The 20,819-nt window shown below is 36.1% G+C and overlaps 1 protein-coding gene across 11 annotated transcripts in view; it reads left to right on the top strand.

Moving 5' to 3' along the window:
- Positions 1-20,819, top strand: part of LOC118269460 (protein lin-10) — a 162,820-nt gene that overhangs the window by 111,690 nt on the left and 30,311 nt on the right. For 8 of the 11 annotated variants that reach the window (XM_050698526.1, XM_050698531.1, XM_050698530.1 and 5 more), the window contains 2 exons: positions 7,334-7,362; positions 19,652-19,810. In XM_050698526.1, the coding sequence (XP_050554483.1) occupies positions 19,686-19,810 (125 nt within the window). In that variant the 5' untranslated portion in view covers positions 7,334-7,362; positions 19,652-19,685. Of the gene's footprint in view, positions 1-7,333; positions 7,363-19,649; positions 19,811-20,819 lie in introns of all 11 variants that reach the window. The other 3 variants (XM_050698534.1, XM_050698533.1, XM_050698527.1) reach the window with 2 other exon arrangements.

Below are 20,819 nucleotides of genomic sequence, written 5' to 3'. Positions count from 1 at the left end.
TTCAAAGGGACAAGTCACTACCAAACAAATCGATACAACAACAAAACAATCGTTTATTTCAATTTCTTTAGAACGACGAAATAATGGAAAAACGAACGCTAGCGTAGAAATAGCAACATGACACGCAGCCTGTATAATAATTTCCCAAGCTGTGTAATCTTGTATTGATCGTGGAATGTAGGTATTTCATTAGTTCAGTCTAGACAAGACTTAAGTTGATGTTCCCGACGCCATTGATATTTGTCCTAAGTTAACTTTCTTTTTTATTTATGTGCTGATTTCTTTTGTTGGAAGGGCAGATTGGTGAATGTGTAGAAGTATATTAAAGGAACTTCTTGTTCTTTGGGCATGTGTGTGTAAATTAGGTATACGATAATGTTTAGTTAAATATATCAATATATCAAGAGAGCTTTTTTTTTGAGGAAGGAAAGTCATCCAATGACTTCTCTCGCCTTAGGCGAGGCAAAGAGTGTCAGACTTTTACTGATTAAAAATCCACCTCGTTCCTACTCCTGCTTTTCAAGCCGGAGCCCCAGTAATCCGCTAGGCAGTCCGCAGCTCCGGGATATCTAGAGAGCTTAGAAAATGTTCTTGTCTATCTACTTGTTATTTACTTCATTACTTTGTCTGCTTAGTCACTGGTATCGTACAATAAATATATTTTTTTTTACCTTTTATTGCTTTCCGTCAGTCTTACATTAAGAAATGTTAACTAAACTGCATGCGTCATTGTTATTAGTTTTAATTAAATGCGTTTAAAGTACAAAATTGCTTGACAATTTATACACTTACAAACTTATAAAGTCTGCATACAAAATGCTGAGTCACCGCTACAGACAATCGGGGTGATGACCGCAAATCAGTTCACAGAATATACGTACATAAGTACATATGCAGAAGGGTGAAAATTATGCATTTCCATGTAATTTCCGTCGAACCGAAACCGCTAACAGGCAATATGGCGATCGAAGCCACATGGTCGATGGTGTGGCGACTATCTATACATTTTAATACCGTGTTGGACAATCCTTGTTGTCGAAAGCACATTAAAATACCCCTTGTTAATCGATTCTCATCTGTATTATGAAGCAACAAGGTTGGAATTGTTAACAGGTTAGGTGTAGCTTGATGTGCTGCCGCGTGTACCAAGAAGCCGGCCACAGCAGCTACCGCACGATATCCGCGGTCAGTTGGCGCTATATTCCTGGCACACTGTTTTGTTGGTATTATACAATAATAGTTTCATGACCACAAATATGGATCTTTGAAATAAATGCCAGAATTTTGCCAGAAAAAAAGTTTATGAGAATAATGGAGCTTGCAATGAAATAAGTACTTACACCAACAGTTTGTGACAGTTGGACTATAGACCACCTCTAGGTACACAAGAGAGGTCTGCTCTGCTGCGGTCGACAAATTATGTTAAAACTGATGTTAATCCCATTCATTGATGTATTCATAAACGTAATCGAATTGCATTTAAATCTCTAAACAAGTTCATAAGATCTTCAAAAAAAGCACGAATATTAAACGATAATATTAAAAGAAACTTGCCACAATGAAATCAATGTTCAGTAAACAATCTATAAAGCTGTCTTGACATAAGATCGACCGCGCGTCAATGTAACCACATCCGTGTTTGTCCTTCGAAACATAATACCTTAACAGATGGTCGTGAAAATACATCCAGCCTTTTTGCAGGGAATTTTACGAATAAACTGATGGTATTCCGTGGTAATACGGTGTTTCAAGTTCAGGCACTTTTGGAAGCGTATATTTAAAAAAAAATTATAAACCTTAAACCTAAAGTAAAAAAGTCTGACTATAGAATTTTGACGTCCCTTATTAAGCTAGGTCTTTTATCTAGGGGGTCTATTTCCAGCCACACAGTACGTGCGGGTCTGCGGACGGCCAGCAAGGATAGCCCGCCGCTTAACCTGAACCAGACCCGTCAGATCAACACAGATAGGCCCAGTAGGTAGTTGGGCTGATGCCGACCCAGAGCTGCGGTCTGCCTAGCGGGTTACCGGGGCTCCGGCCTCGAAAAGCAAGACAGAGAGAGTGAGACTCCTCGCTTCGCCCAAGGCGGAAGAAGTCATAAGATGATCTTCCCCTCTCAAAAAGGATGTCTTTATAGGGCTGATGCTCACAGTTGCGGACTGCCTAGCAGGTTACAGGAACAGTAAGAGTCTGAGACTCCTCGCTTCGCCCAAGGCGGGAAAAATCATCAGCACCTGCTAATGATGCTCCCAAGGTCGTTTTAGTGTCGTCCTCCCGCCATCTTCATAAAGAAAGTTCTAGAATAGTGTTTAGAGTTTGACAATAGGTTTCCCTATAACAATAGGACCTAGAACTTAACAATACAATATTAACTAGCACAAACATAGTTGACTAATAAACCTAAATCATAATTAAACTGGGACAAACAGATCCGTATTCAAGGACCAAATAATTACTGTTAACAAATTAACTGCTCCACTAATTTAAACTTTAAATGTATTGAGGATAAAGGTGTAATTGGAATTTTCCAATATGACCTTGGTCCTGTTTTCTATCGATTGGTATTTACTTGAACCAATTGAACTAGAATAGTCAATACTGCCTTCGAATCTAGTAATAGAAGTTAGTCACAACTTTCAAAGGGAATGGTTATCTTACGTTTTGGTATTTGTAATTGGAATAATTTAGTTATGTTGGTCCTAAGGTAAAATTAAGATAGTTGCTTTCAATCAATTAGTTTTGAGTTTGTCATTTAATTTTGTGTTTTAAGATTTAGTCGGAGAGTTTAATTCAGTTTGAATTGAGTTTTGAATTAATCAAAGAAAAAGTTTTGTGTGAGAATTGGTTACCAAGTTTGAGACTGTTAATCGACAGATCGCAAAAACAACTGCTGAGCAAAGGACTCGACTCCCAGGAAAACCATTTCTATTTTACGATTTTTTGAAAATTCTCGGTAATAAATAGCACGGACTCTATAAACATGGGGTGTATGGCAATTCGCTCGCTTCCTATTCACATGAGACTCCAAACCTAACTGTCATTACACCTAACTTTTAATGCCTAATGGTGTATTCTACCACTGACTGTTCCTCAAAAAAACCCCATGTAGGTAAACAGCTTATTATTAAAAAAAGTGTTCTTCCTGAAAAGCACAACAAACTCTATTAGCCACACCATAAACCACAATAAAACAAAACAAATACTTATTTCTTACAAAAGCCACGCTCTTTAATTTCCCTACGAGTATAAAACAACGAATAAAGTGTCAGACTACAGACCGCCACTAACAAAGCCTAATCTGGAAAGCGGGTAGTCGCAAATATTAAAATTTCTCAGGCCCAACCGACAATATGGCCGCCGAACAACGCCACACTATTGGCCAGAATTAAAATGGCCTGTGGTACAAGTTATGAGCGGTTGGTAAAAGATCTCCACCATATATTATTGCTCAAAACTAACCGATTTGGTCCCTTGCCAGATTTAAGCGTCCTAGGTATCATGCTTTATTGAGATGGATATTAAATTCTTCTAACCTAAATAAAATCTCTCTTACTTAGTGATGCCAACCCACATTGAACAAGCGTGGTGGTTAATACTCAAACCTTCTCCATGCGAGGCCTTTTGTCACCAGTGTTCACTTATACGGTGTTGATATTGTGTGATGTGATATTCAGTCATATCATATGTACTAGTTTTTATCACTACATATTATATTTACTAATACATAGTATTACATGGTTATACAAATAACTAGACCATTTCGGTCATGTCATCTGTTGCTCTCGTGCGTAAAAAGAAATAACATGGTATCATAATTATATTTTCCTAGAATGGTCGGCCCCAGTTACAAGTGTATTTTTTTCTTATTTCATTACTATTTCTAGGTATTTTTGTACAACTGTACAATTATTAACCGACGTCAAAAAAGGAGGTTCTCAGTTTGACCTGTACGTATGTGTGTGTTGTTTGTGCGCAACTATATTCTCGCGTTTGGCTGACCTGATTTTGATGCGGTTTTCAGCATGCTAATTTTCATACTTAGGAGGGAAGGATAGGGATGACTGAAAAAAATGGAGGCAGTAACGAAAAGTTAAGGCGGTCCTCTTTTTTGCTCTTTATTCGTAGCATAAACATAATTGTACAGAAAAAATACATATTAGAAAAAGAGTAATTCCTTAGACAAACAAAATTAATGTTAGCTGGTAAAACGCTAACCTCTCATGTTAATTCTTCAACTTTAAAAAAGCCATGTTAAAGCCATTAAGATTTACTTTTCTCGTATTGTTTTCGTAGCATTCGTTTTAATTACACGCCAACAGTGTTATTATCTTAAAAGGTTTTATGTAATCCTTTTTTGAATAAGTAATAAGCTTAGTAAGAGGCTTTGTGGATCATATACCTCGTTCATTTGATATACCTACTTAAAAATGCGCGTACAATCGACAAAATGAATGGTGACTAAGTAAGATTTTACAATATTTTTCTGTGCTTGAGGCCATTTAATTATTTTAATTGCAGGTTAAAATAACACTTATATGTAGTTATAACTACTTTTTAAGTAAACAAGTGCCTAACGTGGAATATACAACCATTTTTTCCGACCAAATTCCTAATTAATAGGTCCTATTGGCATTCTTACTTGAAACCTTGAAACCACGTTTAGTACTATGTTGGTCGCGTAAGCAGGCCTGACCCCTTTAGTACCCTGGCTATAAGCTTAATTGAAATAGTATGGCTGGTTAAGCGTGACACAAAGGGTGATCCTAACTAATCTATATTCAACCACATCTTACAAGTTTAATATAAAGTTCAACACCACATCTATTGTGTACTTAGGGCCTCGAATTAGCTTCCAAATAACCGCTAACCTTACGTTAAACCTTCCTAGAATCGCTTTACGTGGGTTCCAATTCAATGATCTCCTGTAATTGACGTAGGTAATTTGTTGGTAGGTACTTTGTTATAATTGATGTAGTGAAACTAAACAGGGCTATTTTGTCAGATTCTTCTAAATTCTAGATACTTCTAACTACCAGTTATGACAGCAAGAACAGTTAAACTTGCAAACCAAATTAGCAAACATTTCTCGCAATCCTCATTATCAATTCACTTTAATTTTCGAAAAACCGTAAAATCCTCAATAACACTTTGTCCCACCTGGGAATCAAAACCAAGTCTTCTTTTTGCTACATAATTGCGTCCAGACACGGCGAGGCAATCAAGTGTCCCTCTAAAATGTTATGAGAATATTAATAAAGCCGTTATAAGATTATTGAATATTATTACATTTTAATAAAGCTGTTTGGTAGGCGTTTCGGGTATGCAATTAGAACGGTCGGGGTGGTTGACCGGAGTGAGGGAGGCTTGTTCAACGTAATCAGCCCAGAAACGTTTGATATCAGTGCCTACGTTGGATATCCACCTAGGAGGAGTTTGGGATTGGAAGTAATCATTTATCGATGTTAATTAGTATTGAGGTTTAAGTAGAAGGTCCATTTTATTTGATTTTTTGAGTTTGGTTATGATTATGTAGCCTCCAGACACTTGATGATACGTGTAATCTTGTTACCAAATTAGGATGCTACAACTTTTTCTTTATCTTACCTTTGATGTGATATTATTTATTACTTTATGTTTGTTATATAATAATATTATCAAGACATCTGTTGCTGTTACAGTTATCATCTTTTTTTTAAGAGGGGAAAATCAGACAATGACTTCTCCCGCCTTGGGCAAAGCGAGAGGGAGTGTTAGACTCTTACTGACTAAAAGCCTCGCCGTTCCTACTACTTCCTACTCCTGCTTTTCAAGTCCGCAGCTCCGGATCATAGTTACCATCATATATCTATATTCAAAACATTACCAAAATCCTATTAAATAACCAACCAAAGTACGGCGCACATCAATATACCAGTAACTCCGCAACTCTATTTGACTAGTCTAACGAAGACAAATACCTAACTACTATTTACAGTTCAACTCCACATAAATCACTTTGCATTCGGCTTAGCAAGGAAACATTTCCCCACTTCGAAAGCTTCAAACTCAAATTAGATTTCCGTCAATTACACCTCAATATTAAATCTTTTGGAGCGATCGATTGTGCCACACCAATTTATGATAACGGATTTCAAGTGACGTAGGTACTTGAGTTTGTAGGCATTTGACCACTTTAAACCCTGTGCTTTTAGTAATTAGGTCGAAAAGTGTATAGCAAAGTTTATCATGTGTAGGCGGTCATGCGTGGAATACTGTGTTTGTACTTAATAAGGAACTTTATTGGGGGTAAACTCCCTTACCTTTATTACTGTGACTTTTAATTGAACCGTATAATAAAGCAATACGGCATAAAGTTAAATAAGCAAGTGATTTGAATACTATTTCTCCATCCGTAATTACCTCAAACGTGCCATCAACACAGCTTAAATATCTGAAGTCATCTTACTTACAAGTAGGAACACTACTCAGCTCCCACATTTGCCTAAATGCCTTCAGAAACTTAACCCAGATACCTACACCAAAACTGAATTTATGTAAGGGAAGTGTCGCACTGGAGTTCTGGCAACGCAAACTTAAAGCACAAAGCGCTGAATTACCCTCTCAACACTCACTTTACAGCGCTTTCAATATCGTCTACGCCACTAGACGCTAGATTTGCATCTCAATTTAAAGCACAGTCCCCGCTTGACGCCCCCGGCATGCGTTAAAAGAAAATTGGGGCAAACTTTCATTCATAAATAATGTATGATATTCTTATTTATTCCGTATTTACATGCGATAAAAAGTGGTTTAGAATATTATGTAGCCTAATTTCTGTTTTTATTGCATATGAAAATGTTTTTCGGTTACGAAGACATGGTAATTTGCAACCCTATTTTTTAATATACGAGGGGCGGTCGATGTTCTACCCCATAATTTTGTCTAGGGTTGTTTTAGTTTGGTTTTTTAGTTCCCCAACTGCCGCATTCACATTTAATGTTTACTTAAACTGTTCCTTAGTAACGATTTTGTATCGAAAACAATTGCTAAGGATTAGGTTAAGTAATCATTAAATGACTCTGAGTACGGCCGTAAGACACTGACCGTTGTACCGTTTCTTGATTTGTTCTCAATTATTCTACTTACATATTTAGTATTCTCTCAGTTTTCGCCTATTTTTCCTCCTTCATACATATGTTTACGATCAAACTTGGTATCTCTGTGACAACATCTATAACTTTGTTCCGACCTCCCAAAATGTCAGAAGAAAACAAATAATTTATTCATGTCATTGTTCGCGAATTGTTATTGTTCTAACTTTATAAATATTAATAATTTAATTATTTTGTTTCAGGTTTAAGAAGGATACAACTATGAGGAAAGGTATGGATTTTGTTTAACCTGCATATTTCCTATAGATTATTGATGTTTTTGTATAGAAAACTCGTATTTAACATTATCAAAAATAGTCTTAAAATTTCGTTAAAGTTATTAATGCAATGCATATAATTTATATTTATTAAACAGGGAAAAACGTTGTTAACTCCTTCGTTAGTGATGAGATCAACATTGGTTTAATAATATTCAAAATTATGTAAATGAAACCAATAATTCATAGCACATTAAATTCAATAACATATACATACCAGGCTTTGCAAAATACGCAATGTCTATCGATTACTCGTATAGTTAGACAAAACGCTATGCACAACACATAAACTATTATATTTTATGCTCCTACGTCCGCGCAATTTTCGTAAAATGTGGTCCAAAGTTTTTGCCCGTATTAATATATAGATATTGTCAGATAAAACAACAAATAACTTTTATTGGACTATTTAAATCCCGAACAACTAACTTCGTTTTACTTTTAATTCTACTATCGATTCTATTCAGCCAGTGTTTAAAACTCCGCCTTTCCACAAAAAAATAATGTAGCCATAAAACCTTTTTACTGTACTAATGAGGCAAAACATTAGCATTCTCACGTTAAAATATAGTCACGAAACTTCTGGTTACAACGTGAACGAATAATGTTCGGTATTTTATTTGAATTGTAGCTTTTCATTGTGTGTAGTACCAACTCTACCTTTTTTGTCGACTGTCGACTACCAAGCAATGGATCGATTTCACAGGCAAAGTATTATTTGGTTTTTATAATTTTGCGAGTATTTGCAATCATGAATTGTGTTCAGTGTATAGGTACTTACGTATTTATCTACTTGTAGTAATAAGTTACAGTTATAGTTGTAGTAATATAGTTGATATCTTCATGGAAATCATTAAAACCATCTTTGAAAAAGTGGGTCTTACCTCTTCACAGTCAATTATTGGCTACTTTGCAATAGTTTTCTGAACAAAATCGTTCGTAAGGAATAGTTTAAGTACCATTAAATGTCTCAGTAGTACGGCGGTTAATACATAATAATAAAAATATTTGCACTTCTGCCTGTCTGTGACTGATGTGATGACATTTAGTTAGAACTCAGAATCTACTAATTTAAGTACATACATTTTAATTTAAATATCGAATGCTGAACTGTGAAACCTGACCGTAAACAAATTACATCTACCGAATGAATATTCAAAATTAATGAACTAATTTGTCATTCATTTTAAATTACGAACGTTTATTTGTTCAACATGTAATTTGTGAATTCGTTCTATGACGAGTATTGATGTGTATTTTAGATGTGTAAAATTAATTAGTGGTATTAATTGACATGAAAATATACTGTTTTGTGTTGCACATTAATTAGACTTTTTTAGTATGTCCGATTTCCACAATATTTTATTTATCATTGCTGAACATTTGTTAAATTAATTAACACTGATAGACAAACGCCCGAATACTCAAACGCTACTCAATTTCAATTTGTAGTTTGAGAGCGTCTTAAAATTGAGTAGCTTTTAAGTAGTCGAGCAAAAGCTTAAGTAGCTTTCGTATGCCGATAAGATATAAGGCACCAATAGAAAATACATTGTGTCTCACGTGGATCTGCGTTCCGACACATGACGCACAAATCCAATGACAAGCAGTTAGAAGCATTAAGTAAGAATGTCCATCCATATCGAGATAGGTACTTATGCCACGGAGAACATTTAAGCCATTGAACTCATCGTATAACATCTAGTACCAACCACTACGGTTATTCCTCAGGATAATCGGAATCCCTAGGTCTGACCAAGGATGTCGTATGGACAGAACATCTTGTCGTACCACCCAAACCACCGATAGGGGTGGTGAATAAACGGTTATTCGCTTCATGTAAAGTACTGACTAACATGGCTAAGACCTAGTTGGGAAACTGATTGAGGTAGATTTAAAGCAATGTAGCTTCGTAGTGATATATTGGTGAAACCAGTAAATACCTCTACTATTTTTCATACTTAAGTTTGCTCTACAGTAACAAAGAATTTACCTATATTCAAATGTAAATAGTCTCATTATGTTAACTAAAAAATCACGGTTTACTTACGTATAGATAATGGAGAAAAGGTCTACTAGTGTCGCGCAGCCTACGCAACCGTCGCCGTGTCTGCGCACGGTGCTCATGATGAAGAGTCCCTCTATGACTCGAAACTAGTAGAGCTTTTCTCCATAGATATACGTAAGCAAACCGTGATTTTTTAGGTAATTTAGTATTTTCTCACGATAGTTATTCTCAAAATATATCATCGTCGAAAAAGAAGCACGAATACAGCTTACTATCATGAAAACAAACGCAGTTTACACTAGGGAATTTAGCTACATAACAAACTTACTACAAAGACTTGTGCTTTTTTAAAAATATTTTTTATACGAAACAATAGGAAATGTTTACATTTTTATATTATACAACGCGCACCAGTCAAGTTTCAGTGGTAGTTAGTTTTATAAAAGACCTGAAGTGGAAGCGTGGCGGTTTACCAGTGACATTGTGCAGTGCATATCATTTTTAAAATGTTACCTGCCATTGCCATAGGCCGTTGTGTCTCGTCTACTCAAAAAAGGCGTATTTCTAAAATTTTTTTGCTACTGGTTTTTTTTAACTGTACATAAGTATAGGTAAAGTAATGGAAAATGCGAATGTAAGGTTTCTAGATGCTTTTTGGGTTACTTAAATGGAAATGTACTTACTAGTTATATTTTTGCATTGGATAAGCTAATAATTTGGTTTAAAATGTTACCTATTTTTATTTGTTTACTGCAGTAGTTTCTCATTAGATTTAAATTGAATTGTTCTTTAGAGTCGCACATTAATTCTAAGCTATACTCGTTCGCTTATTCTAAGCTAAATCTAACCATCAAAAAGTAATGACGTTTATTAAAAATCCATTTAAAAATGCTGTCAGCCTTTCTTTTCTTTCTTTCTTTATTTTCTCAAACCGAAAACTACCAACTGCAATAGCTCCAAGTTGCGCAAAAACAGAAAAAACTAAACAAAAGTAAAGAATGGATTTTCCTGTCGAACTTATTGGAAGTTCCGACATAAATATTCCATAAACCCACTCCCATGGCTGTAGCTAGATAACCTTTTTTTCTATGAACCAGTAGTTGGGGAGTTGACAAAGGCTCTATCGACCTAACTCTTTCGTAGCGTTGACCTTTAGTTTACGACTTTTAAATGTCGACTCGCCGCTCACGACCTCCGAACGTATTTTGTCAATACATGCATTACCATCGGGTCACAAGCTCCATTTAGATTCTCCAAAGTACTGGAAGTTACTCTTCATATTTGCTTGATTTATCTCCTCTGAATTCTAACGTAAAGCCGTTTTGTCAGGTTTTTGTTGGCTTTTAACATAATAATATAAAAATAAATGTAGTTTGTTTCTTGTATATAGTAATAGATATATTTCTGACATTTCTAGTGATCTAGAAATGAAATTAGATGCTACAAAGGAACAATTCAGGCGTGGGATAACATCTTTTGATACAACTCTTTGATCAGTTCATAAGATTCATGACATATTTTTTTAGATATGAAGTACATATTTACATTTAAGTATATTAAAGAACAAAACTATTAGGTAGGATGTTCAATGGTTTATAAAAATATCTATATTAACATCGATGAAATTCAATCTGACAAACTACATTATTAGAAGCTCAATCCATAATCAATCCAGTTAAGAATATGACTGACTTGTCAAGCCAAATTTGTTTATATCTCAGTACCGACCCCAAAACTAGTTCGGAAAAGACCAGGAAATGTTATAAAAGTACGTCGACATGGATTTTCATTTCGTGTTTTCCGAACGCCTACATTTTAAACGGACGTTTTCCTGTTACGAAGTTGTTTCGCTACAAGCCCGTAGCGGCTGTCGCTCCCGACACGTGTTACTGTTGACCCATCCCCAGCTCTAATCGAATATTTTGCCCACAACATTTTACATACCCTGTTTCATCAGAATTTTTCCGTTCGATCCTTCGAACTGTCAAATAATACGGAATTGTATAATTCCGTATTATTTCCGTCTTTTAAATACGAGTAATAAACAAAAGTTTTTTATTTGAGATGGAGAAGCCCAAAAAATGCGCATTTCATTAAACAAAAGAATGTTCAAGAAGAAATGGCGCAGAGCACAATGTCGTTGGTTTTGTATTATTCTGCGTACAGGACCTTTACAGATTCGGTAGTTGGCGCCTTCCATTATATTCAATTTTTGTTTCCCGTGACAGATGAATGAGCACTCCAGCCTGGCCCTCACGCCTATTCTATAAATGGGGTTTTAATTACCGCTGAACTCGAGTGTCCCATTCTTTCCAAAATTCATTAAATATAGTCGAGTCCCGTGAGAGGCTTGCTAATTGGCGAACTGTACTGACGTCTGGCCAAAAGGCATGTCACTTCGACCACTCTCCCTCCAACAATGAAAGATATTAAACAAAATTATATCTTCGTAATGAAAATTTAAGTTTTAATTTCGGTTGGAGACTTGAAAGGTTCTATTTTAAGTACGCTGAAAGGGTTCGAATTCTGTAAATGTGAATTACGTTGATTCCATTTGCTTTGAAAGGAAAGATTTCGTTATGCCCTGGGGGCATTAAATAAATAACAAGTAAATTTGTGACTGCATTAATGTAATTAATTATGTGGCATACTTATGTTTACTGTATATGAGGGAGAAGAGCAGAAAGTCTGTGCAGAAAATAAACACATGTTTTACGCCCCTCATGAAGAAGGATAAAACATAATTTGATGTAAGGGACATGTATCTTGAAAGGAAATTGGCTTGTAATCTCGGTAATAACAAGTTTTCTGTGAAGGATCCCTATAATATCGAGTGTTTGTAGATTGCTCTTTAGAAATACGAGACAAAGTAAATTTGATTAAACCGACGACGCAATCTTTTTGGGTATAAATTTTATGTTATTAAACTTGTCATACATGACAGCTTATATTTTGCAATGTGTTTATATGGGGACTGTCTAGCAGATAGCAGAAACGAGGTCAAGGTCCTCAATTTTACTATTTCCATTGTTTTAATTGCTAATTTTTAACCGAAACACGTGCATATCAATAATAAGGGTCGATAAAAACTATACGTAAAGTCCATTAATCCCCCACTGGTGAACGTTTCATTCTGAAAATAAATACTAACTGTTATTTCTCTTGCATTTCATGCAATTGATAATGCGATTTCCTTCGATGTAACTTTCTCAGTGTTATTCTGCTGCGAATTCAATTTATTCTAACAATATAAAGTAGGTTGACGTTGTAGGATCTGTTTTCACGAGCAGTAGTGTATCTTAATTTAATCTTTCCTCTTTTATGTTATATCGTACAGTAATAACTTGAAGCTTTTAAACTGTGATATTTATTCCCTGTCTACATAAAAAGAGATTATGGCACATCCAACGATGGGCTTGGGACCTATAAGACAGAAAATATCCGTTGTCTGTTTCGTCATTATCAGCTAATCGTACTCCCATAGATATTCCACCTCCAACTGCCATCCTTTGATAAGAAAGTTATTCTAAATAACAATCATCAATCAACCGAAAACTAAACAAGACAAAATTACCTTCGCCGCCAAGCAAACGCTAACCCCATAAACGGAATAAAATTTAAATAACTGCACCAAAAGTTGCATTCGAGCAAAACATTATTCAAACTAGCCTTTGTGATTCAAAATGGCCGCGGGCTGTAAGCTGATTTTCCTACATCATAGCCTACCAACAAAAAAGGTTCTGCTGTGACAGCGTGTATCGTCTGGCGCAATAAAAACAGTTCGCATAAACCCACCCTTAGGGCCCTGTAGACAGGGACACAGAATTATTGAGAGAAGGGTTGCTTTATTTTACATCTGCTTTCGTTTTACTTCTAGCTTTGAGGTATTCCTCGAAGCGCAACTGTTTTGAAGCGCACCTCTCCAAGCGCACCTATTTTATTCCTCGAAGCGCACCCGTTAGTTGCGCTTCAAGGAACTATTAAAAATATTAATTTTTATTTCCTCGAAGCGCACCTATGTTTTATTTTCGACTAGAGAGGGGATGCTAACTGAAACTATCGATAATAAGATATCGATAATCTGATACACGTAGCGCTGTCTATGAGCAAATAAGGTTAAACCTTTAAAAATAGTTTCTTGTCGATGTATGACATCGCAAAATGAAATGTTCCGCTTGAAACCGCCAATCAACGACTTTTATTAGTTATTTTATACAATATTCAAGAACTCTGTACTCGTCGACCATAGATTGTTATTTTTTTTAATAATGATCCTAATGAGTGGACAAAGACCTCAACCGAAAGTATTAGTATATTACGTATAATTATGTTTGTCCTTTCCTTGTACGGGACCACAGGGTCCTGGACCTTTGGAAGGCATACGAGGAACCGAAGCCAACTCGCAGAGGCCCGTTGAACAATTTTAATCTAAATGTAATGGGACATCAGCCGGCGATTATTCCTGTATGCACTATGGAAGTACACCAAAGGACAATCCCCGGCTGATGCAGGACTATTGTGAGATATGGTAAAAAGAAAATGATAGGGATATGGGTGTGGGTGGCTGTGGAATAGTTAACCGGTTAACTATGGGTACTATGGCCCCTGCCCCTGACCAATATTGATACATACGGATAAACAGGCAGGGGGTGACTAGCAAACTCAATTACTGGGCCCCCGAAAACGGCCGCTAGCATGTAGCGACAAGAGGGCAGCATACGTTGAGCTGCTTGAGGAAGAAGAGGCATCCCACGGCTATCAGAGCACTCCCGGAAGTACGGTCAAGACCCCTACCCGCATCTTACTGGGATACATCCTTGCCCAAGTGGAGCTGAAGGCAACTCCACTCTTGCGAATCTCCACTCAAACCAGCCGGTTAAGGCAAGAATGAGGCAGGAGAGGCTACTCCGGATAGTCACGAGTACTAACCGGAGTTAAGAAATAGGGCCTCTCCCGGGAGTCAGGTCCGTGGGGTCGCCACTGCCCAACAGCTCGCCACAAGCTGCCTTGCGGACATACGTATAATTATTATTACTTACTTGAACATTTCCCAAACAAACGTTGAACTCAAAGACTTTTATTCCGTTTATTATACAGTCCAGTTTTAATATTTTTAAATCCTGGTATTTCGCGTGACAAATTAATTCCCTGGTCAAGTAAATTGTTAAATTTTCTTTTATAAAGCTCAGGGAGAGGGTCCAAGGTAGACATGGATTCTTCATGAATATCATCCACCAGTTCCCGCACAAAATGGCTACGGCTTGTCTGTGTGTGTATGTGTGTGCGTGCGCGCATATGTGTACACTGCTCCCGCGCCACGTGCATATATTGTCACAATTTAAAAAGTGTACGTATTATACTAATACTTTCGGTTGAGGTCTTTGTCCACTTATTAGGATCATTATTAAAAAAAAATAACAATCTATGGTCGACGAGTACAGAGTTCTTGAATATTGTATAAAATAACGAATAAGAGTCGTTGATTGGCGGTTTCAAGCGGAACATTTCATTTTGCGATGTCATATATCGACAAGAAACTATTTTTAAATGTTTAACCTTATTTGCTCATAGATAGCACTACGTGTATCAGATTATCGATATCTTATTATCTACTAGCTTTTGCCCGCGACTTCGTTCGCGTGGAATAGTGACTTCCGGCAAATTTTTGGTTTTAACCACATAGTTCCCGATCTCGCGGGATCTCTTCAAAAATCAGATGTGGAAGATATTCCAGGGAACTCTTCAAAAATCAACATAATGAGCTCTGCGTTTGAATTTAATAGATGTATACTCACTTAGGGCATTGAAAAAATAGTTTAAAAACGGACTTAAACTAACTTAAAACTAAAGAAAGCTACGAATTACGAATTTATAACAATTAAAAAAGAAACTATATTACAACCTATCCTCTATGCTATAATAACCAAGCTTAAACTAAATAATTTAAAAGAAACGACTTAAATCTAATCTAATTAATTTATAAATTAGACTTACAATTTTATTAAAAAAACTAACTACAGTAACTACTAATAATCGATATCAAACTAAACCTACGTTAAATAGTTTAACCAAAAAACCAGGAAAACCCAACAAATAAACTTATTAATTGACAAATACAACGAAACCAATTTAGAATATACGAAACAGCAGGACCACTACAGACAAATAATATACTGATAATACACTTTTTCTACGATAGTACCGAAGCGCTCGGCCGATACCCAACCAAATGAATGTAACGAAACCATAGCGCGATCTATTTCGATCCCAACGCCATCTATCGAGGATAAAGACAACTTGGATTATTTATTTATACTCCGTTCGGGCATTTTCTTTGTACTAAAAGTTTAATTATATTGATATTATATTTTTTTCATACCTTTTTACTATTTATTTACTTTTTTCGATGAATTAAAACAATAACATGAACCGAAGTCGTGTAACGATCGACATAGAATTATCTATACTCCGTTAGAGCATTTTCTTTGTACTAAATGTTTTATTATATTGATATTATTTTTTTCATACCTTTTTACTATTTATTTACTTTTTTTCGATAAATTAAAACAATAACATGAACCGAAGTCGTGTAACGATCGACATAGAATTATTTATAAATAATTTATTTCTTATTTTAATTTTTTGATTTTTGAAATAAAAATATATCTATGTCCTTTCTAAGGTTCTAAACTATATCTGTACCAAATTTCAACCAAATCCGTCAAATAGTTGCGGAGATTAATGGTATAAGCATAGAATTTCGACGTGATTCTTTAATTTGACATAACTTTTTTATTTATGAACCGATTGACATGAAACAAACACTAAATGTAAATTTAAGCATCCCACAATATATTCGTGAAAACCGCATCCAACTCGGATCAGCCGTTTCTGAGATTAGCGCGCACAGACGAACAGACAAACAGACAAACAGACAAACAGACAAACAGACAAACAGACAAAAAAAAAGTTAATTACATTTTTGGGTTCGACATCGACATAACAATAACCCCTGCTATTTTTTTTATTTTTATTTTCAATGTACAGACAGCACTTTTCTACGATTTTATTATATGTATAGATTGTTTCAGTTAGCATCCCCTCTCTAGTCGAAAATAAAACATAGGTGCGCTTCGAGGAAATAAAAATTAATATTTTTAATAGTTCCTTGAAGCGCAACTAACGGGTGCGCTTCGAGGAATAAAATAGGTGCGCTTGGAGAGGTGCGCTTCAAAACAGTTGCGCTTCGAGGAATACCTCCTAGCTTTGTACCAAAATAGTTCAGCTTTACTACTTCTAGACATAAAATAGTTAAAGATAGAATAGCTACTGATAAAGAAATCCTATTTAAAACTCACTCAAGCTTAATGAAGCAAAAAAATACCCAGTCAAATTAACAAGTTGGTACGCCTTCTGATTTTTGATTTGGCAACCCTACTTTGGGCCATAAAACACGCGACAGCTCGTTACGTTCATATGGCAGAATGTATTCCATAAAACTAGAATAAGTTGAGTTATACGCCAGCGCTGCAGAAAATGTCTCATACGAATGTTTGTTGAAGACATCAGACATCAAGCATCTGTGCCAAAGTATTGCTTTTATAAAGTACCCACTCGAATCTTAAAGAAGTGACAATTTGTGTTTTAAATTGTTATGAATGTGTTGGAAGCTTTGTTATGTATGGCAGGGATTAGTAATTGCTGTTAACTGACAGCCAGTTTTCGGGACGGGTGAATAATTGATTCAATTTATCCCTATTCCATCAACACTCTAGATCAGCACATCCCTACATAGGCACATCCACATGGAACAAAAAATAAATAAAAAACAAAATCAGAGTAAGTGAATTCGAGCATTAATCGTGAAATAAAAATCGTGTAAGCCGTTAAAGCTTAATCCGCATTGTTGCCAATGGGAAAAACGGTAAAAACAAACACTCCCATGTTTTTGTACTATACGGGTTATTTGTTCGAAAATAGGTCACCTCGTTGGTCAATTGAAAAATACGTAATTGTTTTCCAATGTCTCAAAAATGTAGGCCAATTGACCAATATCAACACGGAATGGATATTGTTTTATTGCTTACGCTTAATGTCTTTAAAGAAACTAACTTTAACAGACTTTAGAGCAATATTTTTAAATTAAATTAACATTTGGATAATGTACTTTTACCATACTTTGTCTAGACTTTATAGAGGACTGCAAACTCAGAGTTTATTTCAGTGTTTTTTCTCAGAGTAGTAAGTCTGGAAATGCCAACCTTATCAAGCTTAGTGCGATTTTGTAATCTACTATTTACAGACATAATTAATATCTTTCCATTTGAAATCATCATAATATTCTTCTATTTATTTTGTCCCTACTAAAGTCATCCGCTATCGCTGAACGCCCAAGCAGATTTAGTGGGCCAACGCTAATGTTCTATCGATCTGGTAGTTTGGCAGCGGTTACAGTCGGTGCCATGCGAAACACGTCATTGGCCCCTGCCCCCAATACCTCCGCAACTCGGTGCCTTGGCCGAACACCAGTGATAAAACCCAAAACGTTCCTAGAAGCTATTAACATGAACCTACGCTATGCACTTTATTCCTTTTATTATTTGCACAATGAATGTAATCTACCATATTTATGGCTGCAGTTTTGGTCGTTTTGCCAATTATTCGTATTGAAGAAATTGTTTGCACTTCAAGCTGATTGTTGCTAAGCAGAATTAGTTTGCGATTTAAAATTATGTTACTACTTTTACTTATTGAAATAGATACTTAGACGTTTAATTTTTATTAATATATTTAGGTACATAGTTGAAAAGATTTTGATACACATAATTCACAGCTTGAATTACTGGAATTCTGGTTCATTTTGGATAGAATTTGCTGTTAGGAAGCTGAATTTAAACCGTGTTGTATGCGCAACCTACGCTCCGCCATTCCAATATTCTACCTTCTTGAATATTTCCGTCAGGTACGTTCCAAACTCCACGTTCTCCATATTTCTGTCCGTGTTCCACTCCAGTAATGCCTAGTCTAAAATTTACAACCAATAAACTCGCCTCCAAAGAGGTTACATTTCTCAAAGAAATTGGAGAAGCGATCCGTATTTGATTTACATAGATACTGCTAACGGTCAAATAACATTGGGATACATTTACGAGGGTTGGCACGGAACCAGACAAAATGAAACTAAATAGTCTTGCATTAAATCTATTCTCTAAGACAATGTAGCATTGGGAAATTGGATAAGAAGCACATGTTAATGTGCCCCTTGTATCCAATGTAAGCCTTGAATCCCTAACCCCCAAAAGACAAGCAACGCACTTGTAACGCCTCTGGTGTTTCGGGTGTCCATAGGCGGCGGCGATTGCATACCAGGTGATGCAAATGCTCGTTTAAAAAAATTATCAACATCTAGACTTATTTAAAAACCCTTAATTACTCCAGTTTGTACTGGAAAATGTGAATAAAATATTCCCTAAGCGCCAAAAACAGCGTGAACATAAACATCAGCCGCAGTCATTAAAAGTTTAACAAACAGACAGAATTAGTTACACATGTACGATTCGGATTCGTATGCAGTTCGGAACTCATTAAATCGAATAAATGTAATTTGCTGACCGCCCCTTAACTACAGAGTGCTGTACAGTTATTTTCAGTGCCGAAAACTAATGTAATTGCATTATTCAAAAGCGTCTGGTTTGTACATTAAAAGTGATTGACATAATTATTATTATTATTTATCATTTATGAACATACACTATGAATATACTGGTGGTTTACTCTGATTAATGTCATCCTTACCTATTTTTGGCTAGACACTTTGAAAAAATCTGCTTATAACATAGTCATGGGAACTTTTTCAACTGATTTTCGGTTTGAAGTCTTCTTAAGGCTACGTTTAGTTGACTATATTAATGGCATGAATAAAATGCATGTCTTGTAATTGCGCGCTTAGCGCTTGCCATCTAACCCTCCATTTTAGTTACTCATCTAGAATTCCAGAACTTTCTTAGTCCTAAAACCTTTGTGTAAATACTTGAAACACTCCTCGTAAAACAAAGAGTGCATACTTGTATCAGCATGTTTATAGTCTTAGTGCGAAGTTAGTAATTTCTCCTTTCTATTTTTATAGTTTTTGGGATTAAGGATCTTCTTGTTTGTTGGTTAATATTTACTTGTACTTTTATTTAATTGTGTCTGCGTACTAATAACTAACGTAGCGGCACCTATTGCCGGTAGAGGCGGTGGCGGTGTGACCGTGGCGGTGCTGGCGACATGAGCGCGGCCGCGCTCCGAGCGGACGGCGCGGGCGACTCCACGCCCGGCTCGGACGTCGGCGAGCGTATCACGCGGCTCTTCCCCAAGTGCCGCCCAAAGAACATGCAGCACGCACACGACAGGTAAATTAACTATACTAACTATAGAACATTGGTGACTTACCGCCGCACTCAAAGTCATTTAGTGGTTACTTAACCCAGTCCTTAGCAATTGTTTTACACTATTATTAGAACTTATAACGGGATATTTACCATAATTCATTTTAACGAGTTTACCGATATTTCCCTGTTGCAAGCGCCATGTTCACGGATTAATTAAGGTTAAAAAAAAGTTTTCCATACAAAATCTTTACTAAGGAATAGTTTAAGTAATCATTAAATCACTCTGAGTTCAGTAGTTAGTTTACCATAATTAATCACTGAACTCAAGTAAACTGGCTTTAAGGATATTTAACCCTTTCCCACTGGCTTGCCTTTAAACGCATCAGAGTAACAGCTTTGGACAGGTGTATGCAAGGCACTTTTTTCTACTTCACACTATGATATAAGTTGTAGAAAGTTACTATATCGTCCATGAGATAAGTACTTGGGACTAAAAACATAACTGGCGAATTATGCTTATGCTCCGAAACTGCAAATATACGCTTTTACAAACGAAATATTTTACACACGGTAACTTGCAGGTGCCATTGCCATTACTAGCTTCAAGTTGGAGACATGTTACACAGCACAGTCCACCATAATCATCGTATCAGTCCACTGCTGAACACAGGCATCCTCCAATAATCTCCATCGCACAGTTATTACAAGCAATATATCCAGCTTTCAGCCCTGACAATAACCAAGTATCCTATATCCTACAATTGAAGCCACTCACTTGCAAAATGTCACAGGATTTTTCGCTGGACATTTCAACAAGGTTTTATGATAATGCTATTAAATCCTGCAATAGCATAATTTACATCCATTCACTGTGATTGTGGACACGTAATGGACCACCCTTTTACAGCCCTGTTAAACAGTTACACATTAAGTGATAATTATAGCGTTTTACGTTCACAAACAGACTGTGATTGCCGCCATCTTACGTGAGCAAACACATTAAAATACAACCGACTCCATCCGAGGGGGC

Source organism: Spodoptera frugiperda, chromosome 15 (genome assembly GCF_023101765.2).
Source record: "Spodoptera frugiperda isolate SF20-4 chromosome 15, AGI-APGP_CSIRO_Sfru_2.0, whole genome shotgun sequence".
Classification (NCBI taxonomy): domain Eukaryota; kingdom Metazoa; phylum Arthropoda; class Insecta; order Lepidoptera; family Noctuidae; genus Spodoptera; species Spodoptera frugiperda.
This window is presented reverse-complemented; position numbering and strand designations above follow the sequence as displayed.